This window comes from Salmo trutta, chromosome 32, assembly GCF_901001165.1.
Source record: "Salmo trutta chromosome 32, fSalTru1.1, whole genome shotgun sequence".
NCBI classification, from domain to species: domain Eukaryota; kingdom Metazoa; phylum Chordata; class Actinopteri; order Salmoniformes; family Salmonidae; genus Salmo; species Salmo trutta.
The window spans coordinates 18,592,942-18,614,668 of record NC_042988.1 but is presented as its reverse complement, the minus strand read 5'-3'; the positions used below and the strand labels follow the sequence as shown (position 1 = coordinate 18,614,668).

The following is a 21,727-nucleotide window of genomic DNA, read 5'->3' as shown; positions in this document are numbered from 1 at the left end:
GAAAATAGTCAAATAAAGAACCCCCCCCCAGGACCATGCCTTAGGACTAACTGGCCTGATGACTCCTGGCTGTCCCCAGTCCACCTGGTTGTGCTGCTGATCCAGTTCTGCCTGTGGCTATGAAACTCTGTTCCTGTTCACCAGACATGCTACCTTGTCATGCTGCTGCTCCAGTTTCAACTGTTCTGTCTGCAACTATGGAACCCTAACCTGTTCACTGAACATTCTACCTTTTCCTGGACCTTCTTTTTTTCGTACATTTTAGTCATTTAGCAGACGCTCTTATCCAGAGCAACTTACAGTAGTGAATATATACATTTCATACTTTTTTTTCTCCATACTGGTCCCCCGTGGGAATCGAACCCACAACCCTGGCATTGCAAACACCATGCTCTACCAACTGAGCCAGACGGGACCTCCTGAGGTGCTGGCCTGTTACACCCTCTACAACCACTGTGACTATTATTTCACCCTGTTGGTCATCTATGAACGTTTGAAAATCTTGAAGAACGACCTGACCTTAATTGCTTGCTGTTTGGGGTTTTAGGCTGACGTAAAAATGGCTTTATAAATACATTTGATTTGATTATGAAAGGCCTATATGATATACTGTGTGTGGCTATAACTGTACAGTACACTCTTATCTGCTTACTCCTTTTTGCTCATTATTACTTGCACAACACAACTGCTTGTTGCATAACTCAAGTGTTTCCCAGAACTGGGCAAAAATAAGTTTCATTTCTCCATCATTGCCACCCTCTGTCTTCTCGTCTTCTGAGGTGTACAACCTAATCCAATAAAATGATTCAATCGGACTGGGGGTTGGACTTAATCCAGATGAAATCAAACAATAAATTGCCTTCTTCACTCACATCGTCTGAAATTTAAGAACGGTTTGTTGTCGAAGTTGCATGCTGCAGTGTGAAGAGACTGGTCTGCGCGCAAAGAATCCAGGTAGGTTTACGTTACATTTCCCTCACTGTAGCTCGAGGTAGAAGATCAAACACAAACTGTTACAACATTTTTCTAATGAAAGATTAACCTTGCAATGATTCAACTCTGGCTATGATACTGTATAGTTAACTAAATATTTCCACCAACCCTCGACACACAACACCGCTCCCCCCCCCCCCCCCCCCCACACACACACACATATTGTAAACATTTAGATGTTTGAACATCTTCAATTATTTTACCAGGACACCAGACTGTATTTCTGACTTCCTGAGTGTAAGCAAACCTTTGGTAATGGCATTGGACGGATGTGGCCAGCTGTGCAAGTGTATCCTCCTCCTTTTCAACATCATTTTTGCCGTAAGTATCCACAATCTCACTGTAACTGTAGACCTAATGGTAACACATTGGTATCTGGTGTGTATGAGAAAGATAAGGGGGCTGGTGTAAAATGTAAATTAATTGTGGTACGTGAATAGTTCAAATGTATTTATTTTAATTTTAACTTTATTTAACTAGGCAAGTGGGTTAAGAACACGTTCTTATTTACAATAACGGCCTACCCGTCATTGGGCATTGTCTATTTATCTTTGATCAACCTAAGCAGCATTTGCCATTTGCTGATTTGGAAATACACTTTGTTAAATTCAAATAATTGAATCACTTATTGAAATTTTGTCCAGAACCTTGCTACCATCTCTGTATGGGAAATACATTTTCACTGCTGTTATTAAAAGGCTGCATGTATTGCCTGTCTGACTGATTAAACCACTTTCCCATCAAAGTACCAGCTCATGTCTATTGCTCACAGTTGTCCATAAAATTGGTGTCACATGCCTGAATATAACTGGTGTAAACTTTACTGTGGAATACATGCTTATGATCCCTTCCCTTGCAGAGTTTTTTAAAAGAACAATACAAATAAAATATTAACACAAGGAATAAAATATTGTTTAGCAGTCTAATGGCTTGGGGGTAGAAGCTGTTGAGGAGCCTTTTGATCCTGGACTTGGCGCTCCGGTACTGCTTGCCGTGCGGTAGCAGAGAAAACAGTCTATGACTTGGGTGACTGGAGTCTCTGACAATTTTATGGGCTTTCCTCTGACATCGCCTATTATATAGGTCCTGGATGGCAGGAAGCTTGGCCCCCCGTTCGCACTACCCTCTGGAGCGCCTTATGGTCAGATTCCGAGCAGTTGCCATACCAGGCGGTGATGCAACCGGTCAGGATGCTCTCAATGGTGCAGCTGTAGAACCTTTTGAGGATCTGGGGACCCATGCCAAATCTTTTCAGTCTCCTGAGGGGGAAAATGTTTTGTTGTGCCCTCTTCACGACTGTCTTGGTATGTTTGGACCATGATTTTTCATTGATGATGTGGACACCAAGGAACTTGAAACTCTCGACCCGCTACACTACAGCCCCGTTGATGTTAATGGGGTCTGTTCGGCCCGCCTTTTCCACACTGCCAGTTCTCTGACCTCCTCCCTATATGCCGTCTCATCGTTGTCAGTGATCAGGCCTGCCACTGTTGTTGTCAGCAAACGTAATGATTGTGTTGGAGTCGTGTTTGGCTATGCAGTCGTGGGTGAACAGGGAATACAGGAGGGGACTAAGTACACACCCCTGAGGGGCCCCAGTGTTAAGGATCAGCGTGGCAGACGTGTTGTTGCCTACTCTTACCACCTGGGGTCGGCCCGTCAGGAAGTCCAGGATCCAGTTGCAGAGGGAGGTGTTTAGTCCCAGAGTCCTTAGCTTAGTGATGAGCTTCGTGGGCACTATGGTGTTGAATGCTGAGCTGTAGTCAATGAACAGCATTCTCACATAGGTGTTCCTTTTGTTCAGGTGAGAAAGAGCAGTATAGAGTGCGATTGAGATTGCGTCAAATGTGGATCTGTTGGGGCGGTATGCGAATTGGAGTGGGTCTAGGGTGTCCGGGAGGATGCTGTTGATGTGAGCCATGACCAGCCTTTCAAAGCACTTCATGGCTACCGACGTGAGTGCCAAGGGGCAGTAATCATTTAGGCAGGTTACCTTCGCTTCCATTGGCACAGGGACTATGGTGGTCTGCTTGAAACAGGTAGGTATTACAGACTCGGTCAGGGAGAGGTTGAAAATGTCAGTGAAGACACTTGCCAGTTGGTCGGTGCATGCTTTGAGTACACGTCCTGGTAATCAGTCTGGCCTAGCAGCGTTGAATGTTGACCTGTTTAAAGGTTTTGTTCACATCGGCTACCAAGAGCGTTATCACACAGTCATCCAGAACAGCTGGTGCTCTCGTGCATGCTTCAGTGTTGCTTGCCTCAAAGTGAGCATAAAAGGCATTTAGCTCGTCTGGTAGGCTCGCGTCACTGGGCAGCTCGTCTGGGTTTCCCTTTGTAGTCCGTAATAGGTTTCAAGCCCTGTCACATCTGACAAGCATCAGAGCCGGTGTTGTAGGATTCAATCTTAATCCTGTATTGACGCTTTGCTTGTTTGATGGTTCGTCTGAGGGCATAGCGGGATTTCATATAAGCGTCCGGATTAGTCTCCTGCTCCTTGAAAGCGGCAGCTCTAGCCTTTAGCTCGATGCGGATGTTGCCTGTAATCCATGGCTTCTGGTTGGGATATGTACGTACAGTCACTGTGGGGACGACGTCATCGATGCACTTATTGATGAAGCTGATGACTGAGGTGATGTATTCCTTAATGCCATTGGATGAATCCCGGAACATATTCCAGTCTGTGTTAGCAAAACAGTCCTGTAGTGTCGCATCCGCGTCATCTGACCACTTTCGCATTGAGCGAGTCACTGGTACTTCCTGCTTTAGTTTTTGCTTGTAAGCAGGAATCAGGATAGAATTATGGTCAGATTTGCCAAATGGAGGGCTGGGGAGAGCTTTGTATGCATCTCTGGGTGAGCATTTTCTTCTTTGCTTATGACCTTATCGAGTTGGTTGAGAGTGGTCTTAGTGCCAGCTTCGCTTTGTGGTGGTAAATAGACGGCTACGAATAATACAGATGAGAACTCTCTTGGTAGATAGTGTGGTCGACAGCTTATCATAAGGTACTCTACCTCAGGCGAGCAATACCTCGAGACTTCTTTAATTATTAGACATCGCGCACCAGCTGTTATTGACAAAAAGACACACACCCCCACCCCTCGTCTTAGCAGAGGTAGCGTCTCTGTTCTGCCGGTGCATGGAAAATCCCACCAGCTCTATATTGTCCATTTCTTCGTTCAGCCACATGTTTCGTTCAGAAACATAAGATGTTACAGTTTTTTATGTCCCGTTGGTAGGATAATCTTAATGGTAGGTCATCAATTTTATTTTCCAACGATTGCACGTTAGCAAGAAGAATGGAAGGCATTGGGAGTTTACTCGCTCGCCCCCGGATTCTCAGAAGGATCCCTGATCTGCGTCCCCTTTTCCGGTGTCTTTTCTTCACGCAAAAGGCGTGAATCTGTGCCTGTTCCAGTGAAAGCAGGATCTCTTTCTCGTCGGACTCGTTAAAGGAAAAAGTTTCTTCCAGTCTGCAGTGAGTAATCGCTTTTCTGATGTCCAGAAGTTATTTTCGGTCATAAGAGACAGTAGCAGCAACATTATGTACACAATAAGTAAAAAAATAAGTTGCACAAAACGCAACAAAATTGCACAATTGGTTGGGAGAATGTAAAACGTCAGCCATGTTCTTCGGCGCCATCTTTTAGAGTATGCGTGTGTGTGCGTATGTAGTGTACACAATACACACACACAAGTTCATTCCATTAGTGAACTTCTCCTTCATTAATGGAAGTGAACGAGAAGTTTAGTGTCATGTTAAGTTTCAAAATGTTGTCGTTCATCCAGACAACCTCTTAGGTTGTGTTCAGGCTTTTTAATCCAATCAATGTAATTCGAATACAAAAGAAGCAACAAAACATTTACCTTGCTGCTGAAAAGCAGGCCTAAATTATTAAAAAAATATATATATTTCACCTTTATTTAACCAGGTAGGCTAGTTGAGAACAAGTTCTCATTTACAACTGCGGACCTGGCCAAGATAAAGCAAAGCAGTGCGACACAAACAACAACAACACAGAGTTACACATGGAATAAACAAACATACAGTCAATAACACAATAGAAAAAAGTATATATACAGTGTGTGCAAATGAGGTAAGATAAGGGAGGTAAGGCAATATGAGATATGAGCCGACAGTTGCAAAACCACAGACTTACTGCATCATTGGGGTGTGGTTAGTTCACTTTACCAGCTAACTGATATTCCAAGCAGGGGGATTCCAAGTAAATGAATCAAAAGTAAGAAACGAAACCAAAAACTTAAACAGCAGTGTAGAATCACACAGTTGTGCTGTTTAATTCATTGAACTAGTTTATTCCTAGCCCCTGGTTGAGGAAGCTATTCTGTTCAGTATTTATGCTAATGCTATTTTGTGCTTTGAAAGGAATGCCTCTTGTGAAACATTCTTTCTTTATGTCTTGTTTATCTAGCTTTCCCAAACTAGACTATATTTATTCGTAGTCCTTTTTTGCAAAACAGTGCTGCAGCTGACATTTACATTTATTTTTGTATTTAACCTTTATTTAACTAGGCAAGTCAGTTAAGAACAAATTCTTATTTACAATGACGGCCTACCCCGACCAAACCCTAACCTGGACGATGCTGGGCCAATTGTGCGCCGCCCTATGGGACTCCCAATCAGGGCCGGGTTGTGATACAGCATGGAATCGAACCGGGGTCTGTAGTGACGCCTCTAGCACTGAGATGCCTTAGACCGCTGCGCCACTCGGGAGCCCATGACTGTCATCATGTTACCAATCATCGTTCAAAACTTCAAAACAGAACATTTCAGGAAATGGAAAAAACTGCCATATTCTCCCATTAACAAACATACAATTATGAAACTTCAGAAGCAATTTTGAATACATTTCTTGGTCCTAGAGTCATTAAATGAAATATTCACAGTTCATTGAGGGGAGTTACTGCTTTCAATACATGTATTCAATTTTTTTATTTAAAAAAAAAAATGTATTGTTTTCATCCGACAGCTACCGAATGTTGGTGTTTCTTGACAATTAATTGAACATTGTAGATTTCATAGTTACATTAAAAGGGATACTTCAGGATTTTGGCAATGAAGCCCTTTATCTACTTCCCCAGAGTCAGATGAACTCGTGAACACCATTTGTTTGTCTCTGCGTGCAGTTTGAAGGAAGTTGCTAACTATCGTAGCGCAACCGCTAACGAGCTAGTATGCTAGTAGATACCATAGACGTCCAGCCATTGTGCTAACGCTAGTTAATATTGGTTCCAAAACTACTTTAACTTCCTTCATACTCAGTGCTTGACTTGGGCAGAAACTCTCCTCAATTGTTTTCTTGCTTGAGCTTCTGTTCCTCTTATAGAATATTAGCTCAAGAGTATTGTGGAGCTCCTGCACCTAAATATAAACAGTACCGGCACCCAAAATGAGTTCTGGCACCTACAGTGGCAAGAGAAAGTATGTGAACCCTTTGGAATTACCTAGATGTCTGCATAAATTGGTCATAAAATTTGATCTGATCTTCATCAATAGACAAACACAGTCTGCTTAAACTAATAACACACAAACAATTATACGTTTTCATGTCTTTATTGAACACAGTGTGTAAACATTCACAGTGTAGGGTGGAACAAGTATGTGAACCCTTGGATTTAATCACTGGTTGACCCTCCTTTGGCAGCAATGACCTCAACCAAATGTTTTCTGTAGTTGTGGATCAGACCTACACAACGGTCAGGAGGAATTTTGGACCATTCCTCTTTACAAAACTGTTTCAGTTCAGCAATATTCTTAGGATGTCTGGTGTGAACCGCTCTTGAGGTCATGCCACAGCATTTTAAATCCGGTTGAGGTCAGGACTCTGACTGGGCCACTCCAGGTGTATTTTCTTCTGTTGAAGGCATTCTGTTGTTGATTTACTTCTGTGTTTTGGGTCGTTGTCCTGTTGCATCACCCAACTTCTGTTGAGCTTCAATTGGCGGACAGATAGCCTAACATTCTCCTGTGTTGATAAACTTGGGAATTCATTTTTCCGGCGACGATAGCAAGCTGTCCAGGCCCTGAGGCAGCAAAGCAGCCCCAAACCATGATGCTTCCTCCACCATACTTTACAGTCGGGATGAGGTTTTGATGTTGGTGTACTGTGCCGTTTTTTCTCCACACAGTGTTGTGTGTTCCTTCCAAACAATTCAACTGTAGTTTCATCTGTCCACAGAATAATTTGCCAGAAGCGCTGTGGAACATCCAGGTGCTCTTTTGCGAACTTCAGACATGCAGCAATGCTTTTTATGGACAGCAGTGGCTTCTTTCGTGGTATCCTCCCATGAACACCATTCTTGTTTAGTGTTTTTTGTATCGTTCACTCGTCAACAGAGATGTTAGCATGTTCCAGAGATTTCTGTAAGTCTTTAGCTGACACTCTAGGATTCTTCTGAACCTCATTGAGCATTCTGCACTGTGCTCTTGAGGTCATCTTTGCAGGACGGCCACTCCTAGGGAGAGTAGCAACAGTACTGAACTTTCTACATTTATAGACAATTTGTCTTAACGTGGACCGATGAACATCAGGACTTTTAGAGATACTTTTGTAAACCTTTCCAGCTTTATGTAAGTCAACAATTCTTAATCTTAGGTCTTCTGAGATCTCTTTTGTTCGAGGCGTGGTTCACATCAGGCAATGCTTCTTGTGAATAGCAAACTCAAATTTTGTGAGTGTTTTTTATAGGGCAGGGCAGTTCTAACCAACATCTCCAATCTCGTCTCATTGATTGGACTCCAGGTTAGTTGACTCCTGACTCCAATTAGCTTTTGGAGAAGTCATTAACCTAGGGGTTCAAATACTTTTCCCAACCAACACTGTGAATGTTTAAATTCTGTATTCAATATAGACAAGAAAAATACAATAATTTGTGTGTTATTAGTTTAAGCACACTGTTTGTCTATTATTGTGACTAAGATCAGATCAAATTTCATGACTAATTTATGCAGAAATCCAGGTAATTCCAAAGGGTTCACATACTTTTTCTTGCCACTGTATTTCAGTCCAAGTCAAGCACTGTTCATCATTCTGGATGTAGAGACATGTAAATGGTATCCATGAGTTCATCTGACTCTGGGGAAGTATTGCCAAAATCCCGAAGTATCCCTTTAATACTAGTACATCTTGTACACTATATTTGTAACATATTGTGTGAGACTGATCTTTAGGTATGCTTTCACAACCTGTTTCATGCACAGTTTTTGTGGTCTCTTCCTCTGACAGCTGGTGGGTTTTGTGATGTTCGTGTTGGGCTTGTGGCTGAGATTCAGCTCTGAGACCAGAGGACTTTTCAACATAGACCTCAACACGCAACAGTTTGTCAGCGGTGAGCTCACAACTCTGCTCTACTAATTTCAGCCCCAGATTTGTTGGAAAACCTTTTGCAGCTGTATGCCATGGATAGACTATACAACTTTAGGTCACTTTATATATTTTATTACAGGTTTATAAACTAATAATTACTTTATTAATGACTTATAAATATTTTAAAACCATTAATAAAGTTAATCTCTTAAGTGTTACTGAAAAATTATTCAAATCACCATTAGTGCTGAACTGCTAACATTGACAAATCTCTCTCTCTCTCATACTGTAGTTGTGTCAGTGTTAATTGTGTTAGGAGCAGTGATGTTGCTCGTGGCTGTTTTCGGAGACTATGGAGCGTGCAATGAGAATAGGACTGCATTGGAAGTGGTAAGCTACAACGAAAAGAAAAACGGCAACCATTTTCCATTAGTTACACTACACTGAAGGGGGGGTCACGAAGTATTTAACAGCCCTGATTTAGAGGCTTGAGTGGGCAGAGGTAGGTAACCTTAGTTCATTCAATTGTCCTCAAACAAGTCAAGGAAGATCAAAAGACTGAAACGTGAGACCAGACATGCTTTCAGAAACCAGGTGTGGATATTCACCCATTTCTAGTGACCAACCACGCGGATTCCCTTCTTCCACATGGAACATTGGTGTCTAAGAACATACATATTAGTTTAACTTCTTACTTTCTAGTGAGGAACTCTTATTATCTAAACTTGTTCAACCCAATATTTTGCCCAAAGCCCTTACCCACAAAGCACCGGTGGAAATCTAAGCTGTCACATGGAGCGTATGGAATGTTGAGTGAACCTGCTGCTTTTTCCCGCCACTCTCTGGTTCTCCTTGCTGCACCTCTGACCTCTCTCTCTCAGGGGCCTAGCAAGCACTTATTGTCATCAATCCCTCACTGATCCGCTACCTCAAGAGCCATGGTGCACTTTGCAACCATAGAGGAGCACTGGGAGTCTCACCTCTTGGTCTGAGAAGGCCAGAGACTTAAGATCCCATTTAACAAGGGCTCGAGATAAGAAATTCTTGCTTCCTGTGTGAAGCTTTGCTGCAGGACATTTTTGTGAATGACTAGCTCAGTGGGTGACCTGTTTCCTGGTTTACCACCATTCCATGGGTATAGCGACAGGTTTCCAGTTCTTAGGGATAGTGAGTTCAGGGAAGAGGTAAAAGGCTCTAACAAAGTTTCTAGATTTGGAAAACACTTTCACAGCTTGAAATAACCCAAACTATTATTATTAGCTATTCCCCTACGAAACACACTACAGTCCAAGATGTCAGAAACAGATGATGCAATTATGATTGCTTCGTATCTCAAATTGACAAAGATTGACAAAGCAATGCGCTTACTAATTTACAGCTATGATGAGCTGAAACTTGTTTTTGGCTGCAGGTTCAAGGTAGAAATCACAGTGAATGATGTATCTTGCCCAGAGCTTCCTGTTGCCATTTTGAGGCAGCGGTTGCTTTTGCTCTGTGGTTTATTATTGGATGCATGACTGTGAGCGTGTCATACAGTATGTGATCTCTCACATTAAATTCAGAACTCAGGTTGAGGAATGTTAGCACTTCTATGCGTCTGTAGCTTGTGAAGATAGCCAGTGATTTATTTTAGAGGCACATAGTAACCTTCACACAGTTTCTCATTGTCGTAACTTCAAATTCAACTTGATTTATTGTGCATACATTTAACGTCACAACACAAATAAGAAACAAGTCAATTTAAAGGACAGTTTATACATATACAGTGATACTGTGGTTTTATGTGTGGTAATTCATAGAGTATGTGTCTTGTTTTCCTGCCTCTCTCAGTTTTCCGGCCTGCTGTGTTTCCTGACTGTATTAGTGATTGTAGCCGGTGTGTTAGCCTACGTGATACGCGATGAGGTGAGAGAGGGAAGGGAAAAGGGGAGCGAGAGAAAAGGATTAATGATAAACAACTTCAAGCCAAGGCTTCCCTTTCACGCAGATCACCAAACCCTGTGCTATTTCATGAAGTGGTAGTAGTCAACAGTGTAAGTCTACCTCATGTGTTGTTGTCTTGTCTTTGTGCTGTGCTGTGCAGGTTGGGAAGCAGGTGGCAATATTCTATATGACTGTGTACGCTCAGTATCTGGACAAACAAGACCCTGGCTTGGCTGTTACCCTGTCCATGTTCCACAATGTGGTAAAGACCAAACCTATTCCCAAACTATTAATAGCATCACAGCTTTAGTTAGGCACATTTCACTCCATCATAGCTAATTCAATCCACAGCTCTATAACAATTATGTACACATTCTAAATAGCACTTTCCCTCTCTCTTTCTTCTAGTTGGACTGCTGTGGTCTCCTTGGTGGCTTGGACCTCTTGGTCAAAAACACATGTCCCAAAATTGGCGTTTGGGGGACCTTCACTGTCCCTGTGAGTGTGTTCATCATAGGCCAAATCCTATAAACTTGAGAAACATGAACTTCAATGTATTTCATGCATTGTTGTCCATCCAATGGATATTTGTGAGTAAATGTAAGTTACAGGTGCAGGCAGGAAGGGTACCACATGAGGGAGGAGGATGTCTTCCTGTAACGCATAGCGTTGAGATTGCCTGCAATGACAACAAGCTCAGTCTGATGATGCTGTGACACACCGCCCCAGACCATGACGGACCCTCCACCTCCAAATCGATCCCACTCCAGAGTTCAGGCCTCGGTGTAACGCTCATTCCTTCGATGATAAACGCGAATACGACCATCACCAATGGTGAGACAAAACCGCGATTCGTCAGTGAAGAGCACTTTTTGCCAGTCCTGTCTGGTCCAGCGACGGTGGGTTTGTGCCCATAAGCGACATTGTTGCCGGTGATGTCTGGTAAGGACCTGCCTTACAACAGGCCTACAAGCCCTCAGTCCAGCCTCTCTCAGCCTATTGCGGACAGCCTGAGCACTGATGGAGGGATTGTGCGTTCTTGGTGTAATTCTTGGTGTAAAATCCTGTACCTGTCCCGCAGGTGTGATGTTCGGATGTACCGATCCTGTGCAGGTGTTGTTACACGTGGTCTGCCACTGAGAGGACGATCAGCTGTCCGTCCTGTCTCCCTGTAGCGCTCTAAGGCGTCTCACAGTACGGACATTGCAATGTATTGCCCTGGCCACATCTGCAGTCCTCATGCTTCCCTGCAGCATGCCTAAGGCACATTCACACAGATGAGCAGGGACCCTGGGCATCTTTCTTTTGGTGTTTTTCAGTGTCAGTAGAAAAGCCTCTTTAGTTTCTTAAGATTTCATAACTGTAACCTTAATTGCCTACCGTCTGTAAGCTGTTAGTGTCTTAACGACCTTTCCACAGGTGCATGTTCATTGAACAAGTATGGGAAATGGTGTTTAAACCCTTTTACAATGAAGATCTGTGGATTTTTACGAATTATCTTTGAAAGGCAGGGTCCTGAAAAAGGGACGTTTCTTTTTTTGCTGAGTTTATGTAAAATAATCTCTCAAGACTGACAAATTACATTTGTTACCTTATGTTTATTCCACTATGGAGGCATCGAGGAGCCTGGCCTAGATTTCCATATCTCTGCTCTGTACTGAGCCCAAGGCCCTAACCCGTCCCCCTCTGGTCTCTGTCCCCCTGCAGGCCTGCCCCACAGTGATCATCAACCTCCTTGAGTCCAAAGCGCCTCTGGTGATTGGCCTCTTCCTTGGGACTGCTGCTATGATGGTAGGCAATACTACACAGTTCAGTGAACAAATTTGTTAACCAGGGTATATGTTGCTGCAGGGTTAGAAATGCAGTGGTTAGAAGAGAGCAACAGATGGGTGTTGTGTTACACATTGTTCCCGTGCTGAATGTGATGAAACTGATTGTCAGAGGAGAGTTGAAGCAAACCAAGACTTAACTGTTTTCATTTTTCAACCCTCTGCTTCTCCTTTGTAATAACCCATACCTTCGTCTGTTTCTCCCATCCTTTACCATCCCTCCCTTCAAATCCCTCTTCTCCCCCTTCCTTGCCCTTTCCCTCCTTTCAGATCTTGGCCCTGGTGTGCATCTCCCTCCTCAGGAAAGAGATCCAACACTCCCAGTCCTCTCCTCCCCCCTACATCCTCCTCTACTACTGTCCTCTCCCCCCCTAACCAGGACCCTGTGGTCTTTACCCCGCTTCCCATCATCATACCTGATGCACTAACTTCTTACCCCTCCATCTTTATTTACACCAATGATCTATGATTCTTTCCTCGCACACTCACAGATCCTCTTTCCACTGCTCAGTAAGGTCAATGTCTAGTCTTACTGCAAGCTATCCATCTTCTACTGTTAAATGTCTGGAATGAGTGTTTGTCTTCAATTCACACACTCTTTAGGTACATTTGCTTGTCTGAGGCAATATTTTAGGTGGGGATTTGCACTCATGAATCTCACCCTGTTACTTCATGTGGTCTAATCCTGAAGGTGATGGGGGGCGATCGCTCACCCTGTTACTTCATGTGGTCTACTCCTGAAGGTGGCTGCGATCGCTCACCCTGCTCTCTTTCTCTGATCCCATTCTGCTTAACCCTTTCCTCCCTGCTCCTAGATCACAGCCATCGTGTGCTGCAGCATCCTTGTGAAACAGATCAAGAGGAGTCACCTCTCTGCCCCCATGTACTGAGGGGACAGGACCACCACCATGTTCAAACATTTCTCCATTGAGACCAAAACAGATGGTTGTCATTCAGTGACCATCACCCCATTCTTTCACTTAATACTTCTGGAGAGGCGCCCAATAAAAATGGATGTCCTAATTAGCTCGTATTCATTTGCGTAGCTGGACAGGGCTCTAGATCATCTGGACGTGCTTTAGCAGGGCTCAGAATGAGACCACACCATCCATTTAGATGACATGTGAACATTGCAGACAAGACACTGTTGCTCAGTAGCAGCTGTTTGTTCTGCCCCTCTTCCCACTGTAGTCCTTAAATCTTCATATTTTTTACCTTTTTAAAAATCACTGTTACCAAATGTATATAGCTGCTCTTGCTGACATTAATGCTGCTTACATGAAAGGAACCATTTTATTAAGATATTCAATGCTCCGTATGACTGAGGGCACTGCTGTAATCAGACAAGTGAAGCACTGTCCAACATCACCTTTCCGTTGCAATACTGTTACAAGTTTCAAAGTTAAAATATCCATAGCAATGTACTGCTGACAGAATTAGCATCTTAACATGATCTTAAGACTGTTAGGAAATTAATTTACAAGGATTTAACTGCAAACTGGATTCATCCGTAGTTGGTTCTCTATGCCAAATTAAGTAAATTTATTAATAACATCTATTCATTCTACACAATTACAATACTAATCCCAACTCCAGCTCCACTTGTACGCCCTGAGGTGATACGAAAGACTGATTTCTTCATTGGATGTTATCATATGCAAATTTGAGTCAGGAATCCTTAAATATGGCTCTAACGTTCTGTTTGCTTGACTTCGTATGCTATTACTTTGATGCCGATGTGAAATGGCTAGCTAGTTAGCGGTGGCACTCGCTCTGAGACCTGAAGTAGTTCTTCCCCTTGCTCTGCAAGGGCCGCAGCTTTTGTGGTGCAATGGGTAACGATGCTTCGTGGGTGTCAGTTGTCAATGTGTGCAGAGGGTCCCTGGTTCGAGCGAGGGGAGGGACGGAAGCTAAACTGTTACACCAATTTCTAGCATGTGAACTGATTTTAATAAGCAAACATTTCTTTGTAATTTTGAGTCACTCCAATCGCAGCGGATGTGAACCTTATTGCTCTTGGGTATCATATGCCCCGTCAAGCAGCAGTTGTACTGGAGGCTGTTGAGTGTGATAGAATAAAGACTTCAAATGGAGTGGCTTGGTACACTAGCCAAAGTGTTGCCATGTCAGGCAGGAGTAGGCCAAATGGTGTACCTAACCAGGTCAAGGTGTCTTGTAGGAAGTCTTATTTTATGAGAACTACAATTTCCAATGCTTTTTTTACACTGTGAGAACCGCTTATGTTCTGTTACAAGCTAAAACTACTGACTAACTTGGCACCAAATGTGGAACTTTTTGTTAAAATAAAGTTGTTTTTTCTTGTCTGATGTCATTGTGCTTACTGCATGACTGAATAAGTGCTGGAGAAAAACAAATCATTGACCAATTGTGAGTAAATGTGAATTTATTAATTTGTTCAGTTGTCCAGCTTTGGTCCTACAAATGAATAACAGTTAATGTAACAAAGATTGCAAATACATTAGTGTCACATTGAATACTGTAAGAAACAAGTACATTTTAGTAACTTCAAGAAATTGATGGTTTATGCTCATGATTGTCCAAACGATTATAGGAGTGTTAATTCAACTCACCGCTGAAGCAGCCCTCAATACAGTCCCCATCTGCTGGGGAGCACACCTTCGTGGAGCACATGAAGTAGATCTGTTGTGGATGAGGACAACACACTCAAATGCACTGACCAGACAGTACTGTATCGAACTCTCTATAATATGACACCATTGGCTGAAACTGACCTCCTGGTCCTCCAGGTTTGAGGGACTTCCTGTGGGTAAAGACTGGAAGGTGGTGATTGTGAGCCTCCGGGTGTGACGGGGTTGGGCTGGTGGGGGAGGGGCCTGGGAGTCACCATGGCAGCTGAAAAACAAGACAAAACAACATGGAGGTTTTCAGACAAAATAACTGCTTGTTCACTATATGGACAGTTATTTAGTGGAGCTGAGCAGCAGGTTCTGTGGAAAACCTAAAGAATATGGATATTTCATGCAGCTACAGTGAGGGAAAAAAGTATTTGATCCCCTGCTGATTTTGTACGTTTGCCCACTGACAAAGAAATGATCATTTTAATGGTAGGTTTATTTGAACAGTGAGAGACAAAAACACGTCAAAAATGTTATAAATTGATTTGCATTTTAATGAGGGAAATAAGTATTTGACCCCCTCTCAATCAGAAAGATTTCTGGCTCCCAGGTGTCTTTTATGCAGGTAACAAACTGAGATTAGGAGCACACACTTAGTGAGTGCTCCTAATCTCAGCTTGTTACCTGTATAAAAGACACCGGTCCACAGAAGCAATCAATCAGATTCCAAACTCTCCACTATGGCCATGACCAAAGAGCTCTTCAAGGATGTCAGGGACAAGATTGTAGACCTACACAAGGCTGGAATGGGCTACAAGACCATCGCCAAGCAGCTTGGCGAGAAGGTGACAACAGTTGATGCGATTATTCGCAAATGGAAGAAACACAAAAGAACTGGGGCTCCATGCAAGATCTCACCTCGTGGAGTTGCAATGATCATGAGAACGGTGAGGAATCAGCCCAGAACTACACGGGAGGATCTTATCAATGATTTCAAGGCAGCTGGGACCATAGTCACCAAGAAAACAATTGGTAACACTACGCCGTGAAGGACTGAAATCCTGCAGTGCCCGCAAGGTCCCCCTGCTCAAGAAAGCACATATATATGCCCGTCTGAAGTTTGCCAATGAACATCTGAATGATTCAGAGGACAACTGGGTGAAAGTGTTGTGGTCAGATGAGACCAAAATGGAGCTCTTTGGCATCAACTCAACTCACTGTGTTTGGAGGAGGAGGAATGCTGCCTATGACCCCAAGGACACAATCCCCACCGTCAAACATGGAGGTGGAAACATTATGCTTTGGGGGTGTTTTTCTGCTAAGGGGACAGGACAACTTCACCGCATCAAAGGGACAATGGACGGGGCCATGTACCGTCAAATCTTGGGTGAGAACCTCCATCCCTCAGCCAGGGCATTGAAAATGGGTCGTGGATGGGTATTCCAGCATAACAATGACCCAAAACACACGGCCAAGGCAACAAAGGAGTGGCTCAAGAAGAAGCACATTAAGGTCCTGGAGTGGCCTAGCCAGTCTCCAGACCTTAATCCCATAGAAAATCTGTGGAGGGAGCTGAAGGTTCGAGTTGCCAAACGTCAGCCTCGAAACCTTAATGACTTGGAGAAGATCTGCAAAGAGGAGTGGGACAAAATCCCTCCTGAGATGTGTGCAAACCTGGTGGCCAACTACAAGAAACGTCTGACCTCTGATTGCCAACAAGGGTTTTGCCACCAAGTACTAAGTCATGTTTTGCAGAGGGGTCAAATACTTATTTCCCTCATTAAAATGCTAATAACATGTGTTTTTCTGGATTTTTTGGTTGTCATTCTGTCTCTCACTGTTCAAATAAACCTACCATTAAAATTATACTGATAATTTCTTTGTCAGTGGGCAAATGTACAAAATCAGCAGGGGATCAAATACTTTTTCCCCCTCACTGTATGAAGTGCTTTCTCTGTGCTGTTGCATGTAAACAAACAGGAACTATAGTGGAACAACCTACCCATTATAGATGAGCTGCCAGCGGGCCCGTGGTGTGTCTGGGTAGGCCAGACAGTAGTGCACCAGGAGCACCAGGCCAGTGTCCATGTCTGGGGGGCTCAGCAGACCCACCTCCAGGTGCAGAGGTCGCCCCTGAAGTAGACTGAGTGGTCGATGTTTCTCTGGGTAGAAGCTGCTGTAGTGCTCATCTACAGACAGAGGTAAACATGGGGAGGGTAAGTGGTTAGTTGGCAGATACAGTATGATAAAACCCACTCCTCAGAGTCCTACATAGCTCTGCTGCTACTCCTGAAGGTTTCATTACTTATACAGTCCTACCTGTAGCGATTCGTAGCTGGACAGCCAATGAGCCCTGAGTGGGGACAGTGGGGCTAGGGGTGGTGTTCATCACCTGGTACCTCACCCTCCCTGGAGAACCAGGAGAAGACCTGCACTCCACCATCAACCTACACAAAAGACAAGCTCATGTTACATTAACTCTACACCGATTTGTAATCTCAGCCCATCTGTACTAAAGGATTGCAAGTTCATCATCATGGTTTGAAAGCATTAGCATTCAAATGGTAACTTCTGGGAAAAATAATGAAATACATTTGCTAGGGATTTGAACCATTTGTTCTTTTAGTAAAATGGCTTTACCGGACAGGTGAGTCTTCAGACGTGGTGCTGTGTTTATGTTGTGTGGAAAGTAGAGCGTTGAACTCCAACAAGTTGACCATGGCCTGACCATCCTCCTAACCAAACAGACATGAGCAACAGGTCAAAAGAAGGAGCATCAAACTATAACATGCAAAATAATCATACACATGTAATATGTTGGAACAGTTTTATAAGGATGTTGAGTAGCAAGTGTACAGTAACTTACGTATCTGTGCACTCCACAGCCATCCAGGGGTACACTGTACAGGTCAGAGGTCATCCTCTGGGGGGTGCAGGACACGTGGCTGTCAACAGGTAGAGGGGTAAGGGAGACCGTGGGGTCCACCAGAGAGCCAGGGACCGCAAAGACAAATTGACGCCCCGATGTACTCTGAGGGTTGACACACACACACAGCCTGAGGACCTAAGACACAATCAGCACATTGTGTAAACTAATGAGTAGCAAAGCAGCTCGAAAACGGACATTCCCGAAATACCAAGCACGTGCACATGGCCTTGGACATGCTGGAAGACCATTTCCACTCCTATCTCAGATCTTCCTCTGGGAAGTGTTTTGATGTCAGCGAAACACCAAACAGCCAACTTATGGCTTCGCCATAGCAACACCAAGACCAGTAGCTTGAGATGGAGAGACTAACCATTCACAAGGTAAGAGCAGCAACCTAAGGAGCCGTCACAGTCCTGGTCGGACAAGCCACAGGGTGTGTGTGTATCAGCCTTGAAAACAGGGTCTGTATGGAGGAAAAGGAAACAGTACTGGTGTGACAAACCAGGTTTATGAACCTCTACATAAGAAAGAAGTGGATATTTGATACTGAAGTAAAACCAATTACACAGTGGTCTCCAGGATCACCTAGTAGAGGTGAGGTGCCCTCTTGTGGCTATTTATAGTGCATGCACTGATATGAGACAACCACAGCCTTTCAATAGTGGTGCAGTTCACACATACAGTAGAAATATTAAAGATGAAGACTTACCTTTCATCACTGTGTCTGGCAGATCTCCAGGGGGCCCTGGGTTGGGACGATGATGGGAAGGAATGGTTGAAGGTTGTGGATGAATGATGTGATGGTGTGAGGGGTTATGAATGGGTTTGGTGGTAGGATGGGGTGCATGGGTTGGACTCGCCACAGGAGTGCGGGCAAAGCTTCCTCTTCTATAATGGTCAGAATCTAGGGGAGCTTGAGCCCCTGATGTCTTTTCGGCGTGTGTACTGGGATCATAGCTTTGGTCCTGGTCGTAGATGGACATTCCAGGATGGTAGTAGTAGTAGTAGTAGTAAGGGTCAAAGGGAAAAGGTGGGATTTCAGGAGTTGTAGATTCTGGGGTTGGAGTGGGGGTTTGAGGACTGTTAGTGGCAGGAGGAGTAGGCCGAGGTTGGGTAGTAATCTGGATAGGCATTTTGGCCTGGGCATAGTCATATGGAAGGGCTGGTTGGTGAGAAGTTTCCATAGTGTGAGGAGCAGAGGTCTGAGATGGAGGAGTCAGAGCTCCTTTAGATGGGGCAGAAGATGCATGATCAACAGGTTGGGGTAATCTGTATGGATCATAAGGCAACGAGTGGTAATAGTATGGGTGATCGTAGTAGTGTGGATAAACTGGATGGCCAGATGCTGGAGTAGAGGTTGAAGAGGATGCAGGCGGAGCAGTGGGGAGGACAGTAACAGGGTTTTGTTCTTGTTGAGGTTTGCTGATGGGTGATTTGAGATAAGGGTAGTACAACGGGGGGAAGTTTGGAAAGAGGTTGGGTTGCAGCATGGGCAACAGAGGTAGAACTAGTAGACAGGCTCTGGGCTGTGTATGAATTGGAGGGTTGTTGTTGTGGAGGCCATTTCAGGTGACCATGAGGATGTGACTTTCCACTTTGATCAGGAGACGACGTAGGGGGAGATGGGACAACTGGAGGTTGTTTGTCCATGGGTCTAGAGGGATTGTTGGTCTGGAGACCAATTCTGTGTTTCTGGATCGGTGGAGGCTTGTATGGAAAATTAAGAGTGTATTGGTAGAATGGGATCTCTGTTAAGGTGGGAGATGAGTTAGGGGAAGTGATAGGTTTCAAAGGTTGAAGATGAATGAAAGGGTCATCAGGGTGATGGGATCTCTTGACTTAACCACTGGGTGTTTGTGGGGTGTAGTAGTGAGGATAGGGTAGAGGGTGAGGCACAGGAGTTCTACGGTGCGTTTGTGAACTGCTAACAGGGAGAGTAGAGGAGTGAGAGGCAGGGGTAACAGGCTGAGGGCGTTGGGGTGGGTTATAGGGAGGCACTTTGGGGTGGTAGAGGTAGTAGTGTGGAAACACCGGGAACATCGGGTTAGGGGTGTGAGGGGCAGGTGGTTCAACCTGAGGACCATTGGTGGAAGTACCCGTCTTGGCACCAGGACTGGGCCCTTGAGGTGGCTCAAGGATAGGGATGTTGGGGTGATGGTAGTTGTGGTAGTATGGGTGGAGAGTATACTCAGGGGTTTGGAGAGTGGGGGCTTCAGAGTGAACTGGATGACCAGCTGTAGTGGTAGAATACTGAGTAACATGGGGGTTATTGTAGTTGGGGTGGCTTGGGACAGGAGTGTGGCCTGGCTTCGACTCAGTGGGGCCTGTAGTTGGGAGTTGAGAGGGGGGACTAGAGGAGAGGGGTGACTGGTATGACTCACTGAGGGGCATCGTGTGGAGGTAGTAATACTGATAGAATGGGTAGGCCTGAAGACGCTGAGCCAGGGGAGGATGGACAGAGGGGCCTGTAGTCAAGGGAGAAGTAACATGGATACCAGGGCTGGAAGGCTGATCAGGGGGAAATGTGGGCAGGGGATTGAATGGGTGAAGCACCGGGTAAGACGGGGTTATGGAAGAAGGGTTAGACAGCAGGGTTGTAGAAACTGAGTTTGTTGGGCACATAGTTGCATAATGGGGGAAATCTGCTGCAGGTCGGAGGGGTTGTATTACTTGGTCAGGCGGAGAAGAAGGACAGGCCAGTGTGACGGCTTTCTCTCCTATCTGAAGAGAGAGAGTGTATTTTCCATCCTGGAAGAAAATGTCCACTATTTCAGTTAGGTGGGGAAAAGATCATTTAACTGAGTGTACAAAATATTAGGAACAAGTTTCCTATTATTGAGTTGCACCCTCTTTTTCTCTTAAAACAGCCTCAATTCTTCAGGGTATGGACTATAAGGTGTTGAAAGCGTTCCACAGAGATGCTGTCCCATGTTGACTCCAATGCTTCCCACAGTTGTGTAAAGTTGGCTGGATGTCCTTTGGGTGGTCGACCATCCTTGATACACACAGGAAACTTTTGAGCATGAAAAACCCAGCAGCATTGCAGTTCTTGACACAAACTGGTGAGCTTGGCACCTACTACCATATCACATTCAAAGGCACTGCAATCTTTTGTCTTGCCCATTCAACCCTCTGAATGGCACACATACACAATCCATGTCTCAAGGCTTAAAATGATATTTTACCCATCTCCTCCCCTTCATCTACACTGATTGAAGTGGATCTAACAAGTGACATCAATAAGGGATCATAGCGTTCACCTGGTCAGTCTCATGGAAAGAGCAGGTGTTCCTAATGTTCTGTTCACTCAGTGTAAAATGCAACATTAAGCAAAGAAATTGTTTTAGCAAATGTCATGTAAAAACTAAAAGGACATTCAAGTAGCCCTGAGTCATTTCCATCCCATGCCATGGCTCACCTTTGATGTGATCCCACAGGCAGTGAAGGGTGCAGATATGAGCAGCTCTCCATGTTGCCTGTCCATTCTGTAGCCACACTGCAGGGCCAGCGAAAGCAGTGGTGTCCATTTTCCTCTAACTGCAGGGGGAAACCAACACAGCTCACATACAGACCTGACAGTATCCCCACAAACTCATCATAGCAGTAGAAATATAGTTACAGAAATATTGGATTCAGTCCAAATTATGCCTCTAAATCTGTCTGTTCAGCAGCCAGTGTGCAGGCTGTGCACAATTGTGATTAATTATACTATAGAACTCCACACTTACCCTGGACTCTGAGCTCCTCTTTGGCTCCATGAACTTGCAGTCTGACAGTCATTCCCTGAGATGAGCAGCAGAGGGAGGAGGGGGCCAGGGCCTGGGACACTGGGCAGGACATCCTCACGGGGGTCCCTCTCCAGATCAGAGGTAACACATAACTACCATCCTGTCAGCAGCACCGCAGGCCACGGGAAAGGAGTGAATAATGGTGTGTGAAGAACAATAGAAAAAGCTTTTATGTTGACAGAACGACAGTCACAGAACAGTTTTGACCTGCCAGTCTGACAAGTTCGGAGAATGGATTGTGACTATGGACATCGAGTTACTTTTAAGCAGGGGGGGGGGGGGTGCTACTTTACCACTCCTTGCTTGACGTGACAGGCATTATAAGGTACCACAAACGTCA

General features: G+C 44.4%; 2 protein-coding genes across 4 annotated transcripts; one reads left to right on the top strand and one right to left on the bottom strand.

Annotated features, from left to right (window-relative positions):
- The first annotated feature begins 727 nt into the window (after positions 1–727).
- Positions 728–14,400, top strand: LOC115171340 (CD9 antigen). Of its 2 annotated transcripts, XM_029728058.1 has the most exons (9): positions 730–954; positions 1,200–1,314; positions 8,241–8,343; positions 8,614–8,711; positions 10,152–10,226; positions 10,405–10,506; positions 10,653–10,742; positions 11,952–12,035; positions 12,889–14,400. In XM_029728058.1, exons 2-9 carry the CDS (start codon positions 1,249–1,251, stop codon positions 12,961–12,963), a joined length of 693 nt encoding a protein of 230 aa, XP_029583918.1. In that variant the 5' UTR covers positions 730–954; positions 1,200–1,248; the 3' UTR covers positions 12,964–14,400. The 2 variants fall into 2 exon arrangements, with proteins under 2 accessions (XP_029583919.1, XP_029583918.1); XM_029728059.1 differs by lacking the exon at positions 10,152–10,226 and having other exon boundaries at positions 728–954.
- A 59-nt stretch (positions 14,401–14,459) lies between these two features.
- On the bottom strand, positions 14,460–20,234 carry LOC115171339 (zona pellucida sperm-binding protein 1). Of its 2 annotated transcripts, XM_029728057.1 has the most exons (9): positions 18,309–20,234; positions 17,970–18,062; positions 17,537–17,701; positions 17,311–17,405; positions 16,990–17,117; positions 16,673–16,859; positions 14,827–14,947; positions 14,665–14,734; positions 14,460–14,509 (listed from the first exon to the last, which is right to left on the bottom strand). In XM_029728057.1, the coding sequence occupies exons 2-9, from the start codon at positions 17,970–17,972 to the stop codon at positions 14,490–14,492; spliced, it is 789 nt and encodes a 262-aa protein (XP_029583917.1). In that variant the 5' UTR covers positions 17,973–18,062; positions 18,309–20,234; the 3' UTR covers positions 14,460–14,489. The 2 variants fall into 2 exon arrangements, with proteins under 2 accessions (XP_029583917.1, XP_029583916.1); XM_029728056.1 differs by lacking the exons at positions 14,460–14,509; positions 14,665–14,734; positions 14,827–14,947; ... (2 more) ...; positions 17,311–17,405; positions 17,537–17,701 and having other exon boundaries at positions 17,849–18,062.
- Positions 20,235–21,727: the final 1,493 nt, after the last annotated feature.